Source organism: Anabrus simplex, chromosome 13 (assembly GCF_040414725.1).
Source record: "Anabrus simplex isolate iqAnaSimp1 chromosome 13, ASM4041472v1, whole genome shotgun sequence".
Taxonomy (NCBI): Eukaryota; Metazoa; Arthropoda; class Insecta; order Orthoptera; family Tettigoniidae; genus Anabrus; species Anabrus simplex.
In genome coordinates, this window is record NC_090277.1 from 52,896,876 (window position 1) to 52,923,205 (window position 26,330).

Genomic DNA, 26,330 nt, shown 5'->3' on the forward strand with positions numbered 1-26,330 from the left:
AGCAAATATATGGGAAAGGAAGATGAAGTTATCAGTATTTGCAGATGATATTGTGGTTTGCGGAATGAACAGCAAAGAAGTACAAGAGTAACTTGATGCACTGAATGAGAAAATTCAAACGTATGGTATGAAACTCAGTGTAGAGAAAAGCAAGACCTTGGTGATATCAAGCGGAGAAAGACAAGGGAAATGAAATGTGAAAATTGGTGGTCAATGCCTTGATATTATTGACAGTTTCAAACACATAGGGAGTGAATTAATGCAGAATACAAGGCTGGACATCAAGATTATCAAGAGGGTGCTACAGGGCAATGCATTCTACTACAGTGTAAGAAACCTTGTCGGGAATAAGGAAGTGTAGAGAGATAATGTACAAAATGTATCACGCACCCATACTGACTTATGTGGTGGAGAACTGGACACTGACAAGTAGGGAGGAGAGTAGAATTCAAGCCAGCGAAATGAAATACCTAAGAAGCATGATAGGAAAAACCAAGGAAAGACGGACTGAGAAACAAAGGTGTGAGAAAGGAAGTCTGAATGGAAAACCTAAATCAGAGAACTGGTAGGAGTAAACTAAGATGGTTTGGACATGTAAAGTGGATGGAGGAGAAAAGAATACTGAAACAGATGATGGAGATGAAGTTTGAGGGAAAGAAAGCAAGAGGGAGACCTAGAAGAAGGTGGACGAGAGGAGTGCAAGGAGAAGAAACCTGGACTGGAACAAAATGGTGGAAGGAGAGAGGAACGTGGAGAAGTATCATACATGCCCCAACCTGGCAGGATCTGGAGAAGGGGAAAGGAGTATAAAAGTGAATTGTACTTACCCTCCAAAGCCTTCTCCACAATGGAGTTCATGTAGTAGAGGAGGTAACCTCCTTCGTCCAGGTCCTTCATGGTGCGAGTCTGAACCAAGGCGTGAAGCTTGGCTGTGGCAATGGCGCACAGTTCAAGATCAGTGCTGGAGGCACAGCTAAGGAGAATACCTAGAAAAGAAGATCAGTCACAGTAAGGAAAATTTGAGATACAGTATTCTTAAAGACAGAGAAGTTCTTCTTGCTATGGGCTTTACGTCGCACCGACACAGATAGGTCTTACGGCGACGATGGGATAGGAAAGGCCTAGGAGTTGGAAGGAAGCGGCCATGGCCTTAATTAAGGTACAGCCCCAGCATTTGCCTGGTGTGAAAATGGGAAACCACGGAAAACCATCTTCAGGGCTGCCGATAGTAGGATTCGAACCTACTATCTCCCGGATGCAAGCTCACAGATGGCATAACTCTCCTCGTAAAGTAAGAGGGGTTCCATTGTTTGTGCAAGTCCCATTGGCTAACTTTTGGGAAATAAATCACAATGTACTCTCAAGCTCTGAATGGCAAGACATGCTAAAAATTACACCGATTAGAGGTCTGCAAATCACCCAGTTTGTTCGCTCACGCTCATTCGACCCTCATACGGTCGACCGTATCTCAGTCCACTTAGAGCGGGTTGGCTAATAGCGTGTAACAGACAATAACAATGAAGTCGCAACGAGCAAACTTAAAGGGAGCGAGGAAAGGACAGGGGTCGAACTATAAAATATTGGACACCATGCAAATATTTTAACAATATTACCATTGAAGTAATGTAATTACAAAGTTACTATAAACACTGTGAGATCAATTTGTCATGTTAGCAGACATGGAGCGTTAAACTGTACCATCTTTCTCATCATCACAAACATTCACCATTATTTTTTTGTTTGTTTTAATACAGAATTTGTCATTAATTTGGATACCAGCTGAACTGAAATTTCTTCCACTTGCCATAGTGGAGGCTGGAATAGACAATATTTGCTAGCAGAAAAAGTCTTTGATACTCTGTGCTGTTATTTCTCCACCATGCAAGGGGATCATCATGAGAAAGACAATCTTTAATAAATACATTTTTATAGGAGGAATATTGTAAACATTTATTCGTCCATAGCCTGTGCCAACATTAACTCGTGCTCGACATAAAACCCTGTTCCTGAAACAACTGTAAAGGGATGGAGATCTGTTGTGCACATTTTGACTCACTTATGTGTAATGATTTGTTTTATTTAATGTATACTGTATTTGAGAGCTGCACTGTATTAGGCCGCACATTACAAATTTGTGCACTTTCATACATGCGATAGTAGACACAAACATCAATAAGGAAGCACAAGATTTACATGGCACATATCCTGCACAGGGCACCTGGAATTGATGACATTCCCTCTGAATTACTGACTACCTTGGGAGAAACCAGCATGGCAAGGTTATTTCATTTAGTGTGCAAGATGTATGAGACAGGAGAAGTCCCATCCAATTTTCAGAAGAATGTTGTTATACCTATTCCCAAGAAAGCCGGTGCTGACAGGTGTGAAAACTACTGCACCATTAGTTTAGTATCTCATGCCTGCAAAATTTTAACATGTATTATTTACAGAAGAATGAAAAAACAAGTGGAAGCTGAGTTGGGAGAAGATCAATTTGGCTCCAGAAGAAATGTAGGAACATGTGAAGCAATACTGACTTTACGTCTGATCTTAGAATATCGAATCAAGAAGGACAAGCCCATGTACATGGCATTCGTAGATCTAGAAAAGGCATTTGATAATGTTGATTGGACCAAATTATTTATGATTCTGAAGATGATAGGGATCAGATACCGAGAACGAAGAATTATCTACAATCTGTATAAAAATCAGTCTGCAGTGATAAGAATCGAGGGCTTTGAAAAAGAAGCAGCAATCCAGAAAGGAGTGAGGCAAAGGCTGAAGTTTGTCCCCTCTCCTTTTCAATGTTTACATAGAACAGGCAGTAAAGGAAATCAAAGAGAAATTTGGAAAGGGAATCACAGTCCAAGGAGAGGAAATCAAAACCTTGAGATTTGCCGATGATACTGTTATTTTATCAGAGACTGCAGAAGATCTCGAGAAGTTGCTAAATGGTATGGATGAAGTCTTGGGTAAGGAGTACAAGATGAAAATAAATAAGTCCAAAACAAATGTAATGGAGTGCAGTCGAATGAAGGCAGGTGATGTAGGAAATATTAGATTAGGAAATGAAGTCTTAAAGGAAGTAGATGAATATTGTTACTTGGGTAGTAAAATAACTAACGATGGCAGAAGTAAGGAAGACATAAAATGCAGACTAGCACAAGCAAGGAAGAGCTTTCTTAAGAAAAGAAATTTGCTCACTTCAAACATTGATATCAGAATTAGAAAGATGTTTTTGAAGACTTTCGTGTGGAGCGTGACATTGTATGGAAGTGAAACATGGACGATAACTAGCTCAGAAAGAAAGAGAATAGAAGCTTTTGAAATGTGGTGTTACAGAAGAATGCTGAAGGTGAGACGGATAGCTCGAATCACGAATGAAGAGATACTGAATCGAATTGGTGAGAGGAGATCGATTTGGCTAAATTTGACGAGAAGAAGAGATAGAATGATAGGACACATCTTAAGACACCCAGGACTTGTTCAGTTGGTTTTAGAAGGAAGTGTAGGTGGTAAGAACAGTAGGGGTAGACCAAGGTATGAATATGACAAGCAGATTAGAGCAGATGTAGGATGCAATAGTTACATAGAAATGAAAAGGTTAACACAGGATAGGGTGGCACGGAGAGCTGCATCAAACCAGTCTATGGACTGATGACTCAAACAACAACACATCCTGCATGTTGACCATTCACAGTTGTTACTGCCAAGAAGTATTCCCACACTTCGCTCTTCATCCTTTCTTACTTTAATAATCCATACTCTTTCCTCTCAAGTTTTACTTTCATCCCGTCTATGGACTCTCCTTCCATGTTCGCAATGAATTTTGTAGTGACAGCAAATGTGAATCAGTCGGACCAAATATGGTGCGTTCGGTCAGACTGTCTAGCGCTAAATGGTCGGACTAGTCACACTCAGTAGCAGAGAAACACTTAACTACACGACTACCTTTGTTTGTAATACCAATGTAGTTGATCCGTTATTGGACATTATAAATTTTCCAGCTAACTCATTCCTGGTTACCAGCGTTTCGCCCCAGTGTGCTAAGTTGGGCTCATCAAACGAGGAATGCAGACCTCTAATGATGATTGTCACTGCAGTGCGCTCCCTCCCTGGATGTTCCACGAACACAGCCCACTGTACACGCTGTGGTGAGTACGAGGGGGGATCAAATATAAACAGGATTTTATTTTTTATTTAAATTCATTTATTGAGAAACGCAAGGCAATTACAATTTATTTTTCCATATAGTTTCCTGCTTTGGAAATAAATCTGTCCCAGCATATGGGCAGCTTTTTGATGCCTCCATCGTAAAAAGAACAGGGTCATGTCACCAGACAGTTTCCAACAGTCTTCCACACTCTCATCTTCAAATCGTTGCCCTCCTAGAGCTTCTTTAAGCAGTCCGAACAAATGAAAATCGCAGGGCGATAAGTCCTGGCTGTAAGGAGGATGATCAAGTGTAATCCAATGCATTTCCTGTAGCTTGGAGACAGAGCTGCAGTATTGGGCCGCGCATCGGGAACACACTTTACAGAACTGTAGGTCGTACGTGATAATTGCTTGAAAGCTCCCATAACTGATTCAGACTTGTTCTGCAATTTCTGATACTCTCGCGCGTCGATCTTCGTCAATAATGTCTTTAACTGTATGAATGTTTTCGTTTGTAATGCTGGTCCGAGGACAGCAATCGTGTTGCTGATTTTCCACATGTTCTCGTCCTTCCTTGCACTTTTTATTTCAGGTAAACACACGCGTTCTTGACAATGTTTGATCACCGAACTGTGCAGTCTCTGGCAAATTTTCGCTGCTGTAACTCCTTCACGAGCAAGAAATTTTATAATTATGCGTTGCACAGTGGACTCCAACATCGTGAGCAAAACTGCAAAGATAAAACTGCACAGCTTTATGACTATAAGTATACCAGATTCCATAAATATGGAGAGAATGAAACAATTCTTCATATGTTCAAGATTTTACTCAAGCATTCTACATTAATCAAAATTTGCTTACTTGCTGTTCAACCAGCATTTTTACCTTGTATACTATCAAACAGACTCTTATTTTTATTATTGAAAAGTTTTAATATATATGAAGATTTTAGTTAATCCACACTCCTTTTAATTTGTTGAATGTATAGAAACACTATATATTGTAAAAGCTTTGTAAATATTAAGGCTCCTATTTGCCTTGATTGTTAACTTAGCATCAATACTGGTGTGTTTTGACATAATACTTACATTTTATCCCCATTAGATGGGAAGATAATAATACACAACCCTCTAAAATTTTAGGTTATAATCAATCAATTCAACCATCCACTGTTAATAAACTGTGATCCAACAAAATGTATAAATCATACATAAAATATTGTAAACAATAAGTTCTTATGGGACAATCTTACTTATGTAACATCTAGTTCAAAACTCTGACTAGTTTAGAGAATTGCGTGGCTGATGATACTTGCTAGGACAAGCGAAACATGTACCACAACAACCTAAGTAGAATAATTACATCCTAGTCACAAGGATTGTGAAGTATTGAAAAGGTGGATATCGATAAATCAATTGTAAAAATTTTAACATCGTAAGCGTTATCGATGAAATGGCGGTAAATATCTAACAGCATGCTCTCCCCACTCCTAATGGTCCCGCCTAAGCATAGCAGAAGCGCGGGGCCAGTCCTACCAACTGTTGATGTTCACGAACAAAAACCCCGTTATATTTGATCGTATGAAACCTTTGCACATGCGCTCAGGAAATAACCTCAGGGAGAATTACTACGCATCAAATGTTACAACTCTGTTAGAGCCATGATAGCCAACAGTCGGAGATCTAAGAAAATTGAGATATACAAGGAAGTACACTGTGTAGCAAATCGTGGCATAAGCTTAATCGCCATTAACTACAACAATATGTCTCCCTTACAAACCCAGACCGAACGCACGGCGTTTGTACTCTGCGTTACAGAAGCTGCAGTATGGGAGGTGCGCGCACAGTTCTTGACTTTGTAAGCAGCCTGCACGTGTTCAATCTGGCAAGCATTAGTTGTCAATCTGAATCTGAGCTGTTAACATAGTGAGACAGTTCGTTGCAACACCGTCTTTTCATATGTGACCCCTGTAACCAAAGGCCAACACGCTAACCCTTTAGCCATGGAGCCGGACAACGAAAGCACTGAACACCAATTTCATGCCATGGAGATGCGAATACTCCACTGGTCCATGGGCATCTCCTTAATCCACCACACCAGGAATGACAAAATTCTTCAGCAAATGGGCATCACACCAATTACAGAAGAAAGGCGCCTCCAATGGTACGGCCATGTTCTACGTGCAGCACTTGGCACAACTGCCAGCTTCACCTTTCACTCTGATGTCGACTGTGTACACCGACGTGGACAACCAAATATAACTGGACATCGAAGACGATATGAGGGCAGTTGGCTTAAGGCCAAATGACGTCCATGACCGTGCAAAATGACGTATAAGAACTTGGAAGAGTAGACACTGCACTTGCAGTAAGTTACAATGCTAAGAAGTAGAAGAAGTTGTTACAAGTTTTCAGTTTTGCTGCTGTTGTATATAAATGTATTTGCACACGAGTGAGCGATCTAGAACAATTCCTAGGTATTTGGGGCAAGCACTGAATGTCAGCTGTTGGCCTCTGAATTCAACTTGTCCAGATGGAAGCAGCTAACATCAGTTTCACAAAGGGGTACCCAAAAATAACTGGAATAACATTGCCGTGGGTGAAGCTTGTGTAGCGCATATTTCTGCCTCTACGCATGTATAGCGCAACTCATTGCCAGTTCAGTGCCACCTGTGTTGTCATCCTAGCTTGTTTTGTTCATGTGCAGTGATTATTTTTACTAGCGTTATTTTGTTCTTGTTTCGTTTTTTATGATGGCAAGTTTAAGTGAACAATGTGCAGCTATGAAATTTTGTATTCTACTCGATAAGAAGACCTGATTTTTGGCAGGCAAGAAACTGGTTCCTCCACCACGACAACGCACCTGCACACACAGCCATCTCTGTTAGAAATTTTTTGGCTAAAAGTGGCATGGTTCCGCTGCCCCACGCATCTTATTTGCCTGACCTGGTTCTGTGCGACTTTTTTCTTATTTCCACACATAAAAAGAGGCATGAAAGGACATTGATTTCACAACATTGAAGAGGTCAAGAAGAAAACCAGGGAGGAGCTGTCAGCCATTTCTAAAGATGACTACAAAAAATGTTTCGAACAGTGGAAGCATCGGTGGGACAAACGTATTAGTTGTAATGGAGAGTATTTTCAAGGGGATAAGGTTGTTTTGTAAAAAAATTTGAAAATAAATAGCTTTTAAAAAATAATTCAGATTTTTTGGGGTACCCCCTCGTATAATGAAGTACGAAGCACATTTTTAAGAAATTACCGTTTTTAAATATGACCGCTGCAGCGCTTACGCCATCGTTTGGCACATGTGTACTCTGTAAATACATCTGTACGCTAGTCACAAACAGAAGCATTCATCTGCATTTACGTCTTTGTGTGTATTGAAAATGCCCGACAATTAACGGTCCTGCCAAATATGAAATACATGCTGCGATTAGTTTTCTAAAACCGAGCTCGATAGCTGCAGTCGCTTAAGTGCAGCCAGTATCTAGTATTCGGGAGATAGTGGGTTCAAACCCCACTGTCGGCAGCCCAGAAGATGGTTTTCCATGGTTTCATATTTTCACACCAGGCAAATGCTGGGGCTGTACCTTAAGGCCAGAGCTACTTCCTTCCCACTCCTAGTCCTTTCCTGTCCCATCATTGCCACAAGACCTATCTGTGTCAGTGCAACGTAAAGCCAATAACAAAAAAACAAAAAAAACAAAATTATAAATGTAGGATGCTAATTATGGAATGGAGACACTCAATATCACCCAAGAAAGAGAAGTGTAAGCAAACAATTTCAGGGCATTTGGATTGGCCAGCACCGGGCACAGGGGGAAGCATAGCAGGTGTTCGGTTGTCTGAAGTTCACCACAGTCACAAAAAGGCCGTATCGATGGGGAAGTTCCATTTTTGTAGATTCGCTCTGGTTCTACCCACTCCAAATCTAAGTCTGTTTAAGGACCTCCATGTCAACCAGTTCTCAGTGTGACCAGGAGGCAACACTTCCCGTGGTTCCATCCATTTCAAGAGGGCAGGGGTCTTTTTGTTTACATTTAGTAATCCTGACTTTGTCCAATGATCCTTCCAGGTGTTCTGAAGATGTTAAAAAGGCTTTCCTGGACTTCAGTCTTCGTTGGGCAGGTTGGTATCCAAAGAGTGGATGTGAAGGCATTAAATTTGTTTTAAGCCTTTCGTTATTGGCAGCAGCCTCTCTCCTGACATCACAAGGAGCAATACCGACAAGGTAATTGATTTTTCTCGAGATGAGTTGGCTTCAGGACACCAGTAATTATTCTACAGCTTTCTTTGAGAGCCACATCAATCTGTTTTGCGTGGGCTGATTTGTATCACGCTGGATAGGCATATTCACTGGCAGAGTAATATAAGGCTAGTGCAGTAGTTCGAACAGTTTGTGGGTGTGTGCCCCAAGTAGATCCAACAAGTTTTCTAAGTACTGTGTTCCTGGAAGAGACCTTTTGTTTTACATTCATGCAGTGCACCATGAAAAGGCGTGCTTGGTTCACCTGGAAGGACGTGGGTTCGAATCCCTGTCAGGAAGTCGTAAAATTTAAGAAACAAGATTTCCACTTCCGGAGGTGCATATGGCCCTGAGGTTCACTCAGCTTACACAAGTGAGTACCAGGTTAATTCCTGGGGGCAAAGGCGGCCGGGCGTAGAGCTAACCACTCTACCCCATCATGTTCCGAGGTTAACAATGGTGGAAGCCTTCACCTTCCACTCCTCCAAGGGCCTTCACGGCCTGTACGGAGGTGACTTCGCTTTGCTTTGCTTTTTAGTGCACCCTGAAGGTGAGACTGATCAAGAGTGACGCCCAAGTATTTGGGATGGAAGCAGTGGTCTAGCGTAGCTCCATTCCAGGTCACGAGTTTCCTGTTGACTTGTCGATGTCGTACATGGAATGCACAAACTTGGGTTTTGCTCGGGTTTAGCACAAATTGGTTTTCATCATAGTACTGTAGTTGCCGAGTTCTTCTAGGGCAGCTTTCAGGGTGCATTCTATCACTTCAAAACTATCTGACCGGACAGCGAGAGCAAGGTCATCAGCATATATGAAACTATTGGTGTCTTGAGGCTGTGGCTGATCATTTGTGTATATATTAAATAACAAAGGCACCAGTACACTTCCTTGAGGCAAGCTGTTCTTTTGAGTTCGCCAATGACTTCGCCGACCCTGAAATTCAACAAAGTATCTGCGGTTATGGAGATGTGTACCTACCAGTCGTGTTAACTCAAGATCTTTAGTAAGACTGTGAAATTTTTTTAACAGGAATCTATGGTTTACCATGTCATACGCCGCTGTGAGATCAACAAATACGACACCTGTAACTTTTTTTAAACTCAAAGCCATCTTCAATGTGCTGAGTTAGATGCAAAATCTGGGAGGTGCAGGTCTAAATCCTGACTGCTGCGGAATAAGAAGTGGGTCAATAACTTCAGTAAGGCGATTCAAAATAATTCGTTCCATGATTTTATACAAGTGGCATAGAAGAGATATTGGTCTATAACTTTTTGGATCTTCAGGGTTTTTGCCTGGTTTTAGGATTGCAATCACCCGTGCCTTCTGCCAAATCTTTGGGATGTTGGATGATACTAGGCATTTGTTGAATAATTCCACGAGCCACAACTTTGTTCCAGAACCGAAGTGCTTTATTTGCTCAGTGCAGATATCGTCCCAACCTGCAGATTTACCCCTATTGCACATTGTAATACCAGTTTCTAATTCAGTGAGATTAAATGGTCTGGCTAAAGTACTGATAGCCTCAGATTTCCAAGTCACAATTTATGACTCATTTCCTAATAGATGATCGTGATTTGCCATTATTAAGCAACTGTGAAGCAATATGATTGGCTGTGACATTAGCATGGACTGAGCATTTAGTAAGTTTTTATTGTTTACCCACCTATTCAATACAATAAAAATTTACTAGTTTTATTTAATGCAAGTAATTTCAATATGGATCCAAGAATGATTTTATCATGTGTAAACTCACATGGCTAATCGAACCAGAGACCTCATTGCTTCATTTGGTTGGGAACAATTTGATCTTCCTCCATATAGTCCTGACCTAGCTTCAAGTGCCTACCACATGTTGCTACACAAGAAACACTATCCAGAAGGTCAGCACCACGACGACGACGACGACGACGACGACGACGACGATGATGATGATGATGATGATGATGACCTAAAAAGACATTCTGCAGTGGCTGGCACATCAGCCAACAGATTTCTAAGAGGATGGAATTCAGAAGCTGGTTTCATGACATAAGTGCCTTAATATGCTTGGAACTTAGGTTGGGAAGTAGTTTAAGGTACAGGCTTACTTGTAAAAAAAATGTTTAAACAATTGCATTACTTTTTTTTCTATATCAAAACAGTACTTACTTAAAAACTTGCCTAATATATACTTTACTTACCTAAGGCTAACTTTGCCATCTCACTCCACTCTTCAAGAGGACCTTCTTGGAAGACAAGCAGAGCATCAAGTAGTCCTAATACTCCATCCAACAGCTGAAACACAAGTTGTTTTGTTGTATTTCAGTAATAAAAGTCTGTGATATAAACAGAAGAAGTACAGAATGCAGATTATAAGCTGATCCCCAGTAGGAATGTGATCGCAGCTATTACAATTTAAAGAATGTTACCATGGCATGTGTCAAACAGGAAGCCATTTCTGATACATTCATTTTTAAGAAGTAAAAACTTTTTGACCTGATATTTAGAAGTACCATACTCACCTCTCTTGTTTCTAATGGTTATGGACAAAATTTTAAAGGAGACAAATGAAGCATATGGGAATAGGGAGATGAAATTGTTACTATTTGCAGACAATATTGAGGTTTGCAGAATAAACAGCAAAGAAGTACAAGAGCAACTTGATGCACCGCCCGAGAAAATTGAGAAGTATGATATGAAAATCAGTGCAGAGAAAAGCAAGACCATGGTGATATGAAGAGTAGAAAGACAAGGGAAAGGCACTGTGAACACTGGTGGTCGAAGCCTTGAAATTGTGGACAGTATCATATACCCAAGGAGTGAATTAATGCAGAATACAAGGCTGGAGATGGAGATTAGCAAGAGGATGCAACAGGATAATGCATTTTACCAGAGTGTAAGAAATCGTGTCTGGAATAAGGAAGTGAAGTGTGAAGACATTTTTACAACTGGCTTTACACCGCACCGACACAAACAGGTTTATGGCGATGATGGGATAGGAAAGGGCTAGGAGTAGGAAGGAAGCACCTATGAAAATAGGTGGGAAACCATCTTCAGGGCTGCCAACAGTGGAGTTCGAACTCGCTATCTCCTGAATGCAAGCTCCACAGCTTTGTGACCCAAACCTGTGTGTCAGTGCAACGTAAAACAAATAGTTGTTTCTTTTTTTTTTTTTTTTTTTTTTTTTTTTTAAGGAGTTGGTGGAGAGAGAGGCAACAATTGCAGTCCTTTATTTACCCAACCCAGTAAAGAACTGAGAAAGCAAACTGAAGTAGAAGATAGATTCTGCATTCACTTTATCCTTTATGCAAGTTTGTATGCCATATTTTAATCCCTTAGATTGTTGAAGTCATACTAAAAATAGAAATCAAAAGCACTGTTACCTTAGTAGAAGCCTTCTTGCTCATATCCTCATTAGGATCCAGAACTACAAGGTCATAAACCCATCTCATGAGCTGTGCAGCATTCTCCATGTGGCTGGAGAGACTGAGGGACTGACTGCTGTCCCTGAGGTCTGCTAGAGAAGCCTGAACACCCATCTCTAGAAGTTGTAGCTTTAGCTGAAGGTGCGAACAGTACAACTCATTGTTGAGGCCAAGAAGATTGACGCAAGCCATCACCTGACCACGTTCCTACAACAATCCACTTTTATTAACACACTTAAACCAAAATTATTTTTCATACAAAGACTGGGGCATCAGGGGACAAAACCTTGAGGTTGCTGAATACTTCAAATATTTGGGAAGTGAAATATTGTAAGATGCAAGGTTGAATAAGGAGATCAGCAGAAGGGTACAAATAGGAAATACTTTCTACCAGAAAGTAAGGAACCTGGTGCGGAACAGGGACGTCCCTATGAAATGTAAAGCGATAATGTACAAGATGTACTAAACCCCTATATTATAAGGGCAAGAGGGAGGCCCAGAGCAAGATGAATACACTCCGTCAGGAACAGTATAAGAAAAGAAGACTGAACTGGAATACAATTACTGAAGATCATAGGATAGAAACTTCATGGTTTTGATCCATATTGAATTGTGATCATAAGAATAATTATTAAATGTTGTATGGTCCACCTTTTTCAATACTATATTATGCAATATTATTGGATTAAATTACTAAACTAGGGACTAGTTTCAGCCTTGACTGGCCATCTTCAGCCTTAATGTAATACATCTAATAACTAAACAAGTGTAAAAACACACAACTGACATAAAAACTAATGTACAAACATACAATTAACATTAAAATCTGGAATGAACTAAGAAGTCATCATCATCATCCTAAACCATCTCCAGTTTCCTGGGTGTGGTATATGAGCCTCCTCCATCTCATCCTGTCCTTGTACCATTCCTCCTCCACCAACTTGTCCCTATCATGACCTCTCAGCAGCACATCGTTCTTAACTAAATCTATCCATTTCCTTCGTGGCCTTCCCACGCGTCGTCTTCCTTCTAATTTTCTGTCAAATTCCTTCCTTGCAGTTCTGTTAACTGGCATCCTCTTCATGTGACCAAACCATTTCAGTCTTGATATCTGAATCTTATTCAGGAGAGAATCATCTATTCCTACTTCTTCTCTAATTTTGTCATTCCTAATTTTGTCTTTCCTGGTTTTCTGGATCATAGTAGGTAGGGATTTCATTTCAGCTGCCTGGAGTTTGAAATTATCTCTATTGGTCAGTGTTGTGGTTTCGAGACTGTATATAAGTATTGGTGTATAATAGGACTCGTACAATGTCATTTTTGTTTTCATGGGTATTTGCTCATCGCACAGCAGGTGTCTTACCTGGTGGTAAAATTGTGTTGCCTTATTGATTCGACTGTTCACCTCATGTTTTGCTAGGTTGTCATTTGATATAACGCTACCCAAGTATTTGAAAACTGGAACTCTGTCCAGTTGGGCTTCATTTAACACGACTATTGGTTATGCTCCTTCCCCATACACTTTCATCACCACCGTCTTGGTCTTACTGATGTTTAAAACCATATTTCTTAAACTCCTCATTCCAGTTTTGCATTCTCTCTCCCAATTCCTCTTCTCAGTCACTCCAGATTGCAACATTATCTGCAAATGTTAAGGCTTTGATATCTCCATGTTCTTTCCTTTTAATAGATTTTATTACTACATCCATCACAATAACAAATAGAAGTGGTGACAATGAGCTGCCCTGCTGCACTCCTCTCTTTGTTACAAACCAGTCCAACAAGTGTAAAGTGTAAAGTGTAAGTGTAAAATCTGAAAAATAAATTAGGCTCTAAATTCTTGGCATCTGGAGTACGCTCATCATCCAGACTCTTTCTTGTATTGATATTCATAGAATTGTTAGTTCCATCACTGCTAATCGTTACAATTTCAATTGCAAAACGGGAACTGACAAATGTTGATTCTGTTGTCAGATCATCCATCAGTCACCAAATCTACTTGAGTGGTGTTAGCAGTATACAAGCCACTGGATGCCACTGTAAATAACCACCAGCTGACGCAGAACTGCTAGATGGTGTTTCCACATTTAATGGTTTTTTTTTTTTTTTTTGGCAGTGTATGTACTAATTACAACATCTCTTGGACAAACAATTCTAAATGGCCTAAAAATCAAATCACTTGATATCAGCCATATTTTATTAGTCAATGTTATATGTTGAACTTTTTACAAAAATGAAAAACCTACCCATTTCAATCCACTATTTCCATGGTAAGGGATCTATCACTTGTATTATAGTCTTTACAGATATGAAGTAGAAAGTATGAACTCAAATATAGTGAAACAAAAAATTTATCTGAGTTCAAAACTAGTATTTAACTTCAAAATCCAAAATTAGTGAACAGTCAGTCCAGATATGAAAGTGAGCAGTACCTCAATGTGGTAATATATATACATACATACATACATACATACATACATACATACATACATACATACATACATACATACATTATCATTATAGACTGTTATGCCTTTCAGCGTTCAGTCTGCAAGCCCCTGTGAATTTACTAAACGTCGCCACAATCCTCGATTTTCAACTAGTGTTGTGGCCTCATTTAGTTCTATACCTCTTATCTTTAAATCGTTAGAAACCGAGTCTAACCATCGTCGTCTTGGTCTCCCTCTACTTCTCTTACCCTCCATAGCAGAGTCCATTATTCTCCTAGGTAACCTATCCTCCTCCATTCGCCTCACATGACCCCACCACCGAAGCCGGTTTATGCGTACAGCTTCATCCATCGAGTTCATTCCTAAATTAGCCTTTATCTCCTCATTCCGAGTACCATTCTGCCATTGTTACCACCTGTTTGTACCAGCAATCATTCTTGCTACCTTCATGTCTGTTACTTCTAACTTATGAATAAGATATCCTGAATCCACCCAGCTTTCGCTCCCGTAAAGCAAAGTTGGTCTGAAAACAGACCGATGTAACGATAGTTTCGTCTGGGAGCCGACTTCCTTCTTACAGAATACCGCTGATCGCAACTGCGAGCTCACTGCATTAGCTTTACGACACCTTGATTCAGTCTCACTTACTAGCTGCCTCTGTGGATCAGCGGTAGAGTGTCGGCCTCCGGATCCCAAGATAGCGGGTTCAAACCCGGCAGAGGTAGTCGGATTTTTGAAGGGCGGAAAAAAGTCCATTCGACACTCCATGTCGTACGATGTCGGCATGTAAAAGATCTCTGGTGACACATTTGGTGTTTACCCGACAAAATTCATTAAATCTCAGCCATAGACGCCCAAGAGAGTTTCGGTTTACTCGGTCTGCCATCTAGTGGGGGCCTAGAGTAAAACGGAACGTCGAAATTGACGAGCAGACAGCCAGATGGCGTCAAATTGAAATGTCTGCACACGGCAGCTGAGGCCATACGATTATTATTATTATTATTATTATTAGTCTCACTTACTATATTACCATCCTGGGAGAACACACAACCTAAATACTTGAAATTATCGACCTGTTCTAGCTTTGTATCACCAATCTGACATTCAATTCTGTTGAATTTCTTACCTACGGACATCAATTTAGTCTTCGAGAGGCTAATTTTCATACCATACTCATTGCACCTACATCTACATATATATACATATTAAGTTCTTTTTAGTTTCTATGCTTTTGTTTGTTTTATGCATATAGAAGCCACACAATAAATAAAATCACTACTATTTTGTAATATGCATCTATAATCTATATTGTGCTACTGACATGAATAACTACTAAAAGGTTGTCGTTATTTAAGAACTCAATATTTAAAATTACTTACTTTCCATGCCTCCTTATTTGAGCCTTCAATACCCCTCCACAAGATGATGAAAAGGATGTTCACCACTAAATAACACAGTTCCTCCTCTTGATCCACAAGCTTCTCTGCATCTACATCCTTCCATTGTCTAAAAAATGAAAAACAGAACGTGAAACCCACTGACAATCAATATTAGTAAGGGAAAGCAACAAACAAGTGTGAAATCAAATTATATGTGACCATCTCGAGGTAACCGTACATTTAGTCGTGTGGCTAGATTTTACAGAACAAGAAAAAACACAATGTGATAAGAAATATCTATTTTTCGATTTCAGCCCCATCTGTTGGCCTGACTTTTAAACTGCATCATGATAGCATCAACAACGACTACCTGTGTACACATGAAAGTGTCTAAACAGCCCTCAATACAAGTTATGCATACTTAAATAATTCTGAAAATTCTATCTAAATGTTGAACTTACGGCAAATACCAAATTTTTAAGGTAGAGATTACTGGTTTTCAAGCAAACGAGTGTTATGCTATGTACTACTACAATATCAAATAAACAGAAAATTAAATTTTCCAGCATAACATATGATTTCCTCAGCAGTGTTGCACACACACACATATATAGCAAAATGATCATTAAATTCTAAAGACCAAGTTTCATCACTGCAGCCTTATGTTTCTATTCTGAAGCCTTTTCAGCTCGGAGTAATGATCCTCCTCCCTTCCCAGCCACTCTTCCCTCATAGATGTTGCAGAGGAAGTCGCTGTGCAATACGTTGTGACTAATGAACTTTATCTTTCTTAATCAGTCAGTCAGTCAGTCAGTCAGTCAGTCAGTCAGTCAATCTATCCTTCCTTTGTTTTTTGCTACTTGTTTAACATTACACTAACATATCAAAGATTTTAGGCAATGGAAGGATTGGAAAGGGCCAGGAATAGGAAGATAGCAGCCATGGCCTTAACTAGGGTACAACCCCAGCATTTATATAATAAAAATCCTCCGGGCTATTATGCCGTGGTCCACTCCTCTCGTTTCTTCCAAACGTTTCGACTACTGCTGCGGTAGTCATCTTCTGTGGCGTCGTGTCGATACGCTCCTGACCCCAGCATTTGCCAGGTGTGAAAATGGTAAACCACAGAAAACCATCTTCACGGCTGCCGACTGTGGGATTCAAACCCATCATCTCCCTGATGCAAGTTCACAGCTGTTTTACCCTAACTGCACAGGCAACTCAATCAATCAATCAATCAATCAATCAATCAATCAATCAATCAATCAATCAATCAATCAATCAATCAATCAATCACTGATCTGCATTTAGGGCAGTTGCTAAGGAGGAAGATTCCCTATTAATTATTTAGCCCATATTTAACATTTTCACAACGCTACTCTTTTTTTTCGGAAATCACACAGAAAAAAATCTAGCTGTTTTTCCCTGGATTTTTTCCAGTTCTCAAATCAAGTAATCCTGGTGAGGAGGTCCCGTACACTGGAACCATACTCTAACTGGGGCTTACCAGAGACTTATACGCCTTCTCCTATACATCCTTACTACAATCCCTACATACCCTCATAAATGAATTATTAACCCCTTAACTGAGCATTAATTTTCCACTCGTTGAGTATATTCATTGTTATTTTTTTTACTTCAGATAATTTTTCATTACTAAGAAAATGTTCAAATACTGTCAACAGTTTGGGATCATCCCCAAAGTTAGCACGAATCCCACTACTTCCGGCGAAATCAAATCTGTTGTGCGGCCCTCCAAACGTAACCCAGTCAGTCCGAACGTCTTCAATTTCTTCACATTCATGTCTATCATCATGGAATTTGTCTGGCTCCATGGCTAAATGGTTAGCACGCTGGCCTTTGGTCACAGGGATCACAGGTTCGATTCCTGGCAGGGTCGGGAATTTGAACCATAATTGGTTTAATTCCCCTGGCACGGGGACTGGGGGTATGTGTCGTCTTCATCATCATTTCATCCTCATCACAACGCAAAGGTCACCTACGGGCGTCAAATCAAAAGACTTGCACCTGGCGAGCCGAAGTCCTCGGACACATCCCGGCACTAAGAGCCATACGCCATTTCATTTCATCATGGAATTTCACTCGATTCAGAAGAATAATTGTCACTTTTGTCTTCACTTTCATCGCACAGCAAGAGCATTCGCTCAATATCACTGCTAAATTACTTTGTTTGTTTACACTCAGGGTTTTAGCGCGGAAGCCATATTTTTTGACTGCTGACCACACGGAAAAATGTGTGAACTGCCACATGAATTCTACACGGAATATGATATTCCATGGAAATAAAATGTAGTACTTTGTTGCAAAATAAGGCCAATAAATGTCAGAAGTATCTATAAACTTCTGACGCTTGTAAGTGGTTGATGCACTCTGTAATAAATGCACGAACGTGGATGACGCTTATAAGCGGTTCACACAACTTGCAACTAATTACCTTGACGCTTATAAGCGGTTGACATTGAGAAGGGGTTTACAGTACTTTCAAGATCCACATAAATGACTCTCATCCCATGAACACAGTAATTAAAAGGGAGAGAACTTTTCCTCGTCGTGAAACTCGCACCCTGACTTTTCATCCCGCTTCCCATCATACCACTGTCCATCTCGCAACATTGTCGAGGTCTTATTGTAGTCTCTCACAATCCTGTAACTTATTTATTATTCTACAAAGCATAACATCATCTGCAAGAAGCCTTATCTGTGATTCCATTTCTTTACTTACATCATTTATATACATAAAGAAAACATGCACAACTTAAGGAAGGAAGCAACATGGATAAATAATACTAATAATAATAATAAAAATAATAATAATAATAATAATAATAATATGGCCTCAGCTACCATGTGCAGACATTCCAATTTGATGCCATCTGGTTGTCTGCTCGTCAATTTCAACATTCTGTTTTACTCTAGGGCCACTAGATGGCAGACCGAGTAAACCGAAACTCTCTTGGGCGTCTATGGCTGAGATTTAATGAATTTTGTCGGGAGCAACATGGATAAATAGAACCAATAAAATGAAAAAAAGGACAATTTCTAACCTGGTCAACTTATAACAAAAAATGGTTGTCAATAGACACCAAGACAAAACTGTAACTTCGCCCGAAGCCATTTACGCTTATAAAACCTTGTTCCAAATTAAAAATGAAAGAAGAACTGATCAGCTCCTCAAAACTGAAAGAAGAATTATTAGAACTTGCATATAAAAAAAGTACCACGTTGAAGGAGTCTGGAGAATCCTCCCCAATGAAACTGTCTATCGAGAGATTGACCCAGTTACCAGCTGAATGAAGAAGGAAAGAATCTCTTATTTCTTTCACATCTTACGCTTACCAGGAAACAGGATTTTACAACTAGTGATGAGAAATCTGGGAAAGAAGACAGGAGGGCATTGGATCACAGAAATTCAAGAGGATCTCAAAACAGTTGGACTCGAAATTACAGATGCAGAGAACAAGAATAAAACTACCACCCTTCTTAAGAAACACAAATTTTCAACTGAAATGATGCATAGAGGACCTGTAGAGATTTCAGATTAATTAAGAACACTGCAATCAGAACAAGTGAAGAAGTACTGGGCAGGTAAGAAGAATCAATAAATAATAATGTTATTTGCTTTACGTCCCACTAACTACTTTTACGGTTTTCGGAGACGCCGAGGTGCCGGAATTTAGTCATGCAGGAGTTCCTTTACGTGCCAGTAAATCTACAGACATGAGGCTGATGTATTTGAGCACCTTCAAATACCACCGGACTGAGCCAGGATCGAACCTGCCAAGTTGGGGTCAGAAAGCCAGCGCCTCAACCGTCTGAGCCACTCAGCACGGCCTAAGAAGAATCAAACAGTACAACCTTCAAAGAAAAAGTGTACATGGAAGACTCAAGTGGTCCAATGTGGCCAATAAAGTTAATAATAAGAAAACATAAGACGGGTCCCATAATACTGCTAACGAGAAAGTCTGATGACAGGAAAAGGGAAGAGACAGAAAAATAGAAATGAATACTGGTGGTAAAAGACTAGAAACACAAGATAAATACACAAGGAGTAATGGAAAAGAACAAACAAGAACATCTAGATCTATGAAGTCACATTCCAACACTATCACAGATACCATTTGAATGTTTCATCCACAAAATTAAGATGGTAAACGAGGTGCTTTACTACAAACTATCCTCGTCGACACTTACTGTAAAGCAGTAGACATCATTCTCTTCTCTTCATCCTCCTCATTATTGCCTTCTTCCTCGTCCCCACTGTTGCTCACATTGGACATGCTCCGAGTCGAGGCAATGCTGATGGTGTCCTTGTTAGAAGCTGCACTGTCTGTCTGGTTAGGTGAAGAAAGATCTTCTGTACTGCTGCTAGACTGTGATCTAGAAGAAAATACCATGTGATCAGTATATTAAGGTAAGCATTTTATTTCACAAACATTTAGTAAATATTAATTAATATAGATGTCAGAAAATCATCAATGGAAGTGAAAGTTGGACTCTGGCTAAACTGGAAAGGACCACCTTAAAGCTACAGAAATGGGGATATGGTGCAAAAATTACAGAAACGAGATGGATGGAAAGAAAATTCAACCAGGAAGTTTTAAGGGAATTCCATGAGAAGAGAAGATTATCAAAGAAAATGAAAAAGAGAAAAACATTATTAAAGAATGTCCCAAAAACTATACTCACTAGTGGATTGGCAAAAAATTCAGTGTTTATTAATATAGATACAAGGTTAATAGCCCCATTTAATTTAAAGACCAGGAAATTAAAGTATATTATATACATTTCTTATTAATTTTCATCTATTCATAATATTTATTTTTTTAAAGTGTGATCTGATGAAGTCTGATGATGTTCTTTCAACAATGAAGCTTGTCCCCAAGGATCATATAAGAGAATTATGGTTTTACTGTATCGCAAAACTAACATCCGACTTCGCTGGTGTGTCTGTTCCAAATGTTTACATTGCATGAGAAGAGTTATCCACAGCCGGTGGCGTTACTATCCGAGTAAACTGAGACCGCGTGTGAGAAGTGTTTTAGACGTGGAGTGTGACGAATTTGTAATTTAGTAGAGGATTCTAGTGATGCCGGAGACAATGAATCTTCTGATCTATAGGTCATCGAGCCTATTGCAAGTTGAGATGAATTAAATATCTGTCACGTAAGTAGGCCTACTTAGTAATTTTCATGGCATTTTATAGCAGTGATAACGTATCATCTTAGGCAAAGCAGCTGTGTTCATAAATTAACATGTTTATATTTGCGTAAAAAGCACGAGGACCTCGCGGTGTGATACGAAATGTTTGTTTATACCAATGTTACTCTTTCGATGGAAGGAATTTTAGGCAATTTCATTTTTTTCAAAATGAGCCTTCCTAGAATTAGGGTGCAGGGATTATTCGCGTAAATACAGTATCTATTAGTCTCCTCACACAGAAGAGTTATGATATTTGTGTTAAAAAATCAGCTGAAAGAAACTTAACATGCTAGCATTGTTCACTAAACTTTTCAGTCTGGAATTAGCTGCATCTAAATTATATTTATTCGGATTCAGATTCCTCTTTTTCCAATTTAGTTTTCTGTTTGGTGGTTAAGGCACCTGGTCTTCATCCTCACTATCTTCATCTTCAGTCAAAGCGTCGAAATAGGCCGACCTTATAGACGATGAAGCGGTAGCTGAAATAGAAAACATGCCCAAAGTAGAAGGTGTGATTGAAGTCCTTCCGTCAACAGATCAGATGATAAATCACTATCATCGTTATCTTCTACAAAGTCATTACCCAATATGAGGGCAAAAACTTCCTCCGCAGTATATTTTTCCTCCGTAGTATATTTTTCCTCTGTCATCAGGCCTTTCACAATTTAAAAGCGATTGCAAGCTAAATTGAGAAGCACAAGCACGTCAGCACAGCAGAGCAACTAGGCGCGAAGTGAGTAGCACATCGGACGTAACTATACACTCCCAAGTCAGCCACGAGAGACCTCCAAGGCTGAACTTCCCCAGCGGTCTATCGAAGCGAAATGGAAAACAACCGAAAGACACAAGACTTCTACAGCAGTCAACCGGGTGCGCGGCATAGCTCCCTCCCAACTCCTAGAGCAGTCGACCAGAGTGAAAGGGTTAATATAATGACCGGCAAAATTAACTGATCACTTAAAGTAATGTTATCTCTGTGTTATTGCTACCCTGAAATACGTAGATAATTTTTTCATGAAAATAATCATTTAAAATAATAAAACAAGTTTTTCACAATTTAACATGCTTTTTCCTATGAAGATTCAAGTGATGCATTAATTTTGTCAGTCAGTGCAGTATCTTTTTTCAGATACAATCTGTTAATACATGTTTTTATTTTCACGTATTTTCTAAATTTATGTTATACGGTACTGAATTACCGTAGTTTCAACAGACTGAAGACCCTCACAGTTATAAATTAATTGAGTTTAAACTACAGAAAATTTGCTTCCATTGTAACAAAATATTTGTCTACTAATGTCATTCCATGTCATCTCTCCACCAATAGCTTAGAAAATAACGCTTAGTCAAGCAGCTCATCTCCTTACTCCCAAGTCTTCCCAGCCCAAAGTCTGCAACATCTCCATAACACTACTTTTAACGGAAATCACCCAGAACAAATTGTGCTGCTTTCCTGTGAATTTGAATTTTTTAAATTTTTAAATTTAGAATTGGCTTCACGTCGCACCGAAACAGGTAGGTCTCATTGCGACTATGGGATAGGAAACGCCTAGGAGTGGGAAGGAAACGTCCGTGGCCTTAAGGTACAACAGCAGCATTTGCCTGGTGTGAAAATGGGAAAACCATGGAAAACCATCTTCAGGGCTGCCGAAAGTGGGGCTCGAACCCACTATCTCCTGGATGCAAGCTCACAGCTGCGCGCCCCTAGCCGCATGGCCAACTCGCCCGGTGTGTGAATCTTTTGAATGATCTGGTATGCACTTCATGAGTATGGTGTACAAGAAATGCTTATTAATTAGATTAAGATGCTATAGACTAACACCACAAGTCGTATATGTTGCACTGTCGGCATCTCGGAGAGTTTCTCACTGAAAGTCTGTATACACTAAGGCTCTCCTGTCCCCACTGCTCTTTGTCCTTATCATGGACAAAATTACATGGGACCTGCAAAGGAGTGTCCCCTGGACTCTCTTATATGCAGATGATGTCCCATTTGCAGTGTTGCCAACTTATATTTCCAAGATCCGCTAAATACTACTAAAAATCCGCTAAAATTCCGCCAAGAAATCCGATCTCAAATAATGAGCAATAAAAATGAGCAATAATAATAATAAATAATAATAAATAATATTAAAAATAGAAGGAAATGTCTGTACTCACCTGATCTGTGAGTTTCACTGGGATTAACCCCCTGCCAGCGATCCGGCAACCTAAAGGCGTTTTAGTGCCATGTGCAAATTAGGTGAATCCCCTACCTCAAGGGCCACACACAGAACAGGCCATTCCATTAAACGGTCTTCCTTCATAGCATAAATATAAATGCTACTCTCTCACAGTTTCATTATCTGTCGTCATTCGTCAACTATGAGATAAGTACCCTTTCCTCACGCATTACAAATTTATGATACCATGATCTCATAACATCAAATCCAAATAACATGTTTTCCTCATGTGACTGTTAGCTCCTGACAAGAAATACGGAATAGCTCGGAGACAGACTGGAGTACAAATTTAGAAAAACATAAAATGGATGAAACACTAAATTCCGCTATAATAAATCTAGAATTCCGCCAAGAAATCTGCTGTCCGCTAAATGATATATTTCTCCGCTGACAGTCTTCTAATTCCGCCAAATTTAGCGGAAAATCCGCTAAGTTGGCAACACTGCCTATTTGCTGATACGACCAGAAAGGATTGCAGCATCAAGTTAGACTGAACGAAAGGAAGACCAAATACCTAGAAACCAGCCCAAGCAATGGCTCCATCCAAACTGATAGAGGGACCTTGATGAAGACGTAAGCTTCAGGTATATAGGATCTCGCCTACAGATGGATGATGGGATGGGTGCTGAAGCAGGATAAGGGCAGCACGGATGAAATGGTGGGAATTCACAGACATACTCTGCGACAGAAGGATGCCACTACATCTGAACTCCAAAATATACCACATGATGATGATGATGATAAGAAGAAGAAGAAGAAGAAGAAGAAGAAGAAGAAGAAGAAAAATAAGAATGGTATTGGCTTTACTTTCCACTAACTACGTCCAACTCGTTGGCTGAACGGTCAGCGTACTGGCCTTCGGTTCAGAGGATCCCGGGTTCGATTCCCGGCCGGGTCGGGGATTTTAACCTTAATTGGTTAATTCCAATGGCACGGGGGGCTGGGTGTATGTGTTGTCTTCATCATCATTTCATCCTCATCACGACGTGCAGGTCGCCTACCAGCGTCAAATGGAAAGACCTGCACCTGGCGAGCCGAACCCGTCCTGGGATATCCCGGCACTAAAAGCCATACGACATTTCATTTCCACTAACTACTTTTATGGTTTTCGGAGACACCGAGGTGCCGGAATTTAGTCTTGCAGGAGTTCTTTTATGTTCCAATAAATCTACCGACACGAGGCTGATGTATTTGAGCACTTTCAAATACCACCAGACTAAGCCAGGATCAAACCCGCCAAGTTGGGGTCAGAATGCCAGCAACTCAACTGTCTGAGCCACTCAGCCCTGCGTACCACATGGTAGTTCGTCCTCTGCTTTATACAGTGAAGTGGGTATTGTCAACCAGCAGAAGCTACGGAGCACCAATTAAACAGCATGGTCGACGAGCATCACATTCCTGCATCATGTCAAAATGCCAGCAAATGGACATCACACCCATCACTGAGAGTGCACAGAAAAAAGTCTCCAATGGTATGGTCACATCCTGTGTGCTGCACCTGGAACAGATGCCCAATCCTTCAAAATGAATGGGCAACGTCCATGTGTATGTGGACGTTAAAAGCAGCGCTGGCTTGACACAGTAAATCTAGTATGAAGACTCTTGACTAAACCCCATACGATGCTCAAGATCATGCAAAATAGCAAGCGAAGATTAAAACAGCGGACCCTGCTCCAGCAAGAAAACACTACGAAGAAGAATAAAAAGTATCAAGTAATCCTGGTGAGAGTCCCATATCCTGGAACCATACTCACCAGGGGTTTTACCTATGACTCTCATGTCCTCTCCTTTCCATCCTTTCTGCAACTCCTAAATACCCTCGTGACCATATGAAGAAATCTGTAAACTTTATTTACCTCGTTAATGTGATTACCAGGCCCCGGATGTTTTTGACATGTCATTAACTCCATGGAAAATACAACTTAAGCATGACTTTATCTACAGTGACTAAAATTACGCAATTTCCACAGGTCGTACTTTGACTTTTTGAACATTTTTGTCATTTTCTGGTAATTTTTCACATTATGGTCATATTTCCACATGAATTTTCATATTTGTCATATTTTTATCTTCTTTTATTCCATTTTCGCATACCTGTTTGTAGTCATCTCAAAGATGGATTTTCCACATTTTTATCGTCTTTTATTCCATTTTCGCAAACCTCCTTGCAGGCATCTCAAAGATGGATTTTCCACATCTCCTAATTGTTGTCCGTAAAATATTTCAATGATCTTCCTTAGAAATATATATTTGAATTAGGAGAGTAAGCTGCATAGAAAGATGTGTAGAAAGCGACAGAATAATGAGCCTCAGCTGAACTGTAATGATTTGACGTATTTCAAATGTGACAAAATAACATCCTGTGATGTTACCCGATCCTTTTTCCCCGTTACAAGTCAATGTTGTGTGAAAACAGAAGATCGTTCCTGTTTGAAAACATTAAAATGTATGTAATTTTCTGTTGTAATTCTTACTGATCGCCCATCAAAATATGACATTTATTTCATTCTGTGCAGAGTCTAAAGTTACCTCTCGATTGAGTAATTAAATAAATTCAAAATACCAAATAATAATAATAAAAATTAATATTATTATTGAACGTGCTAGATTTTAAAAGTATATTTTCAATATAATGTTAATTTAAATAGCAGCAACATTTTTAAGATTTCGAAAAATTTAACAAAGAATTCTGAAGTCATACTTATTGTCATATTTTAATACGTTTTTAGATCATAAATGCTTACATATTAATAACAATTTTAGGTCATAAACATCCGGGCCCTAGTGATTACCCTGATGTAAATCTTTCCTTATATTAACATGTAGGTACTTAGGATGATCCCAGTGTGGTACTGTCACCCTGTCGCCAGTGGTGAGAAGTTCATAATGTGGATGGGATTATTTAATTCTTGTCATTATGCTAAAAATTTTGTGAAATCGCCATTAAAAAAAACTAAGGAACTCTCAGACATTTTCGAAGAAGTAAATTAAATATTTGTGTTTTATTTGTTGTGAATTTAATTTATGCAGAAATATTAGTAAGAATTTTCAGGACTCACAAGAAAGACAGTTAATTATATTTATTTAATCATTATGAGTGTTGGAAGAAAGACATTGATTTTGGTATTGGAGATCTCCAGTAGTGTGCTTATTGTAACTAACCTTTTGTATCCCTGTATTTGCTACGTGGAGGCTTCGATCACGAAATCGCTGCGTTTCGCAATCGAAACCTCTAGAATGTGTTGCCCATAT

The 26,330-nt window shown here is 39.6% G+C and overlaps 1 protein-coding gene across 1 annotated transcript in view; it reads right to left on the bottom strand.

Annotated features, from left to right (window-relative positions):
* The window catches only part of LOC136885056 (neurobeachin-like protein 1), a 398,107-nt gene that overhangs the window by 242,501 nt on the left and 129,276 nt on the right, over positions 1 to 26,330 (bottom strand). Inside the window, exons 27-31 of the mRNA XM_067157452.2 lie at positions 19,849 to 20,034; positions 15,637 to 15,763; positions 11,766 to 12,014; positions 10,584 to 10,677; positions 828 to 986 (exon numbers count right to left, since the gene is read on the bottom strand). Of these exons, the coding sequence (XP_067013553.2) occupies positions 828 to 986; positions 10,584 to 10,677; positions 11,766 to 12,014; positions 15,637 to 15,763; positions 19,849 to 20,034 (815 nt within the window). The remainder of the gene's footprint in view (positions 1 to 827; positions 987 to 10,583; positions 10,678 to 11,765; positions 12,015 to 15,636; positions 15,764 to 19,848; positions 20,035 to 26,330) is intronic.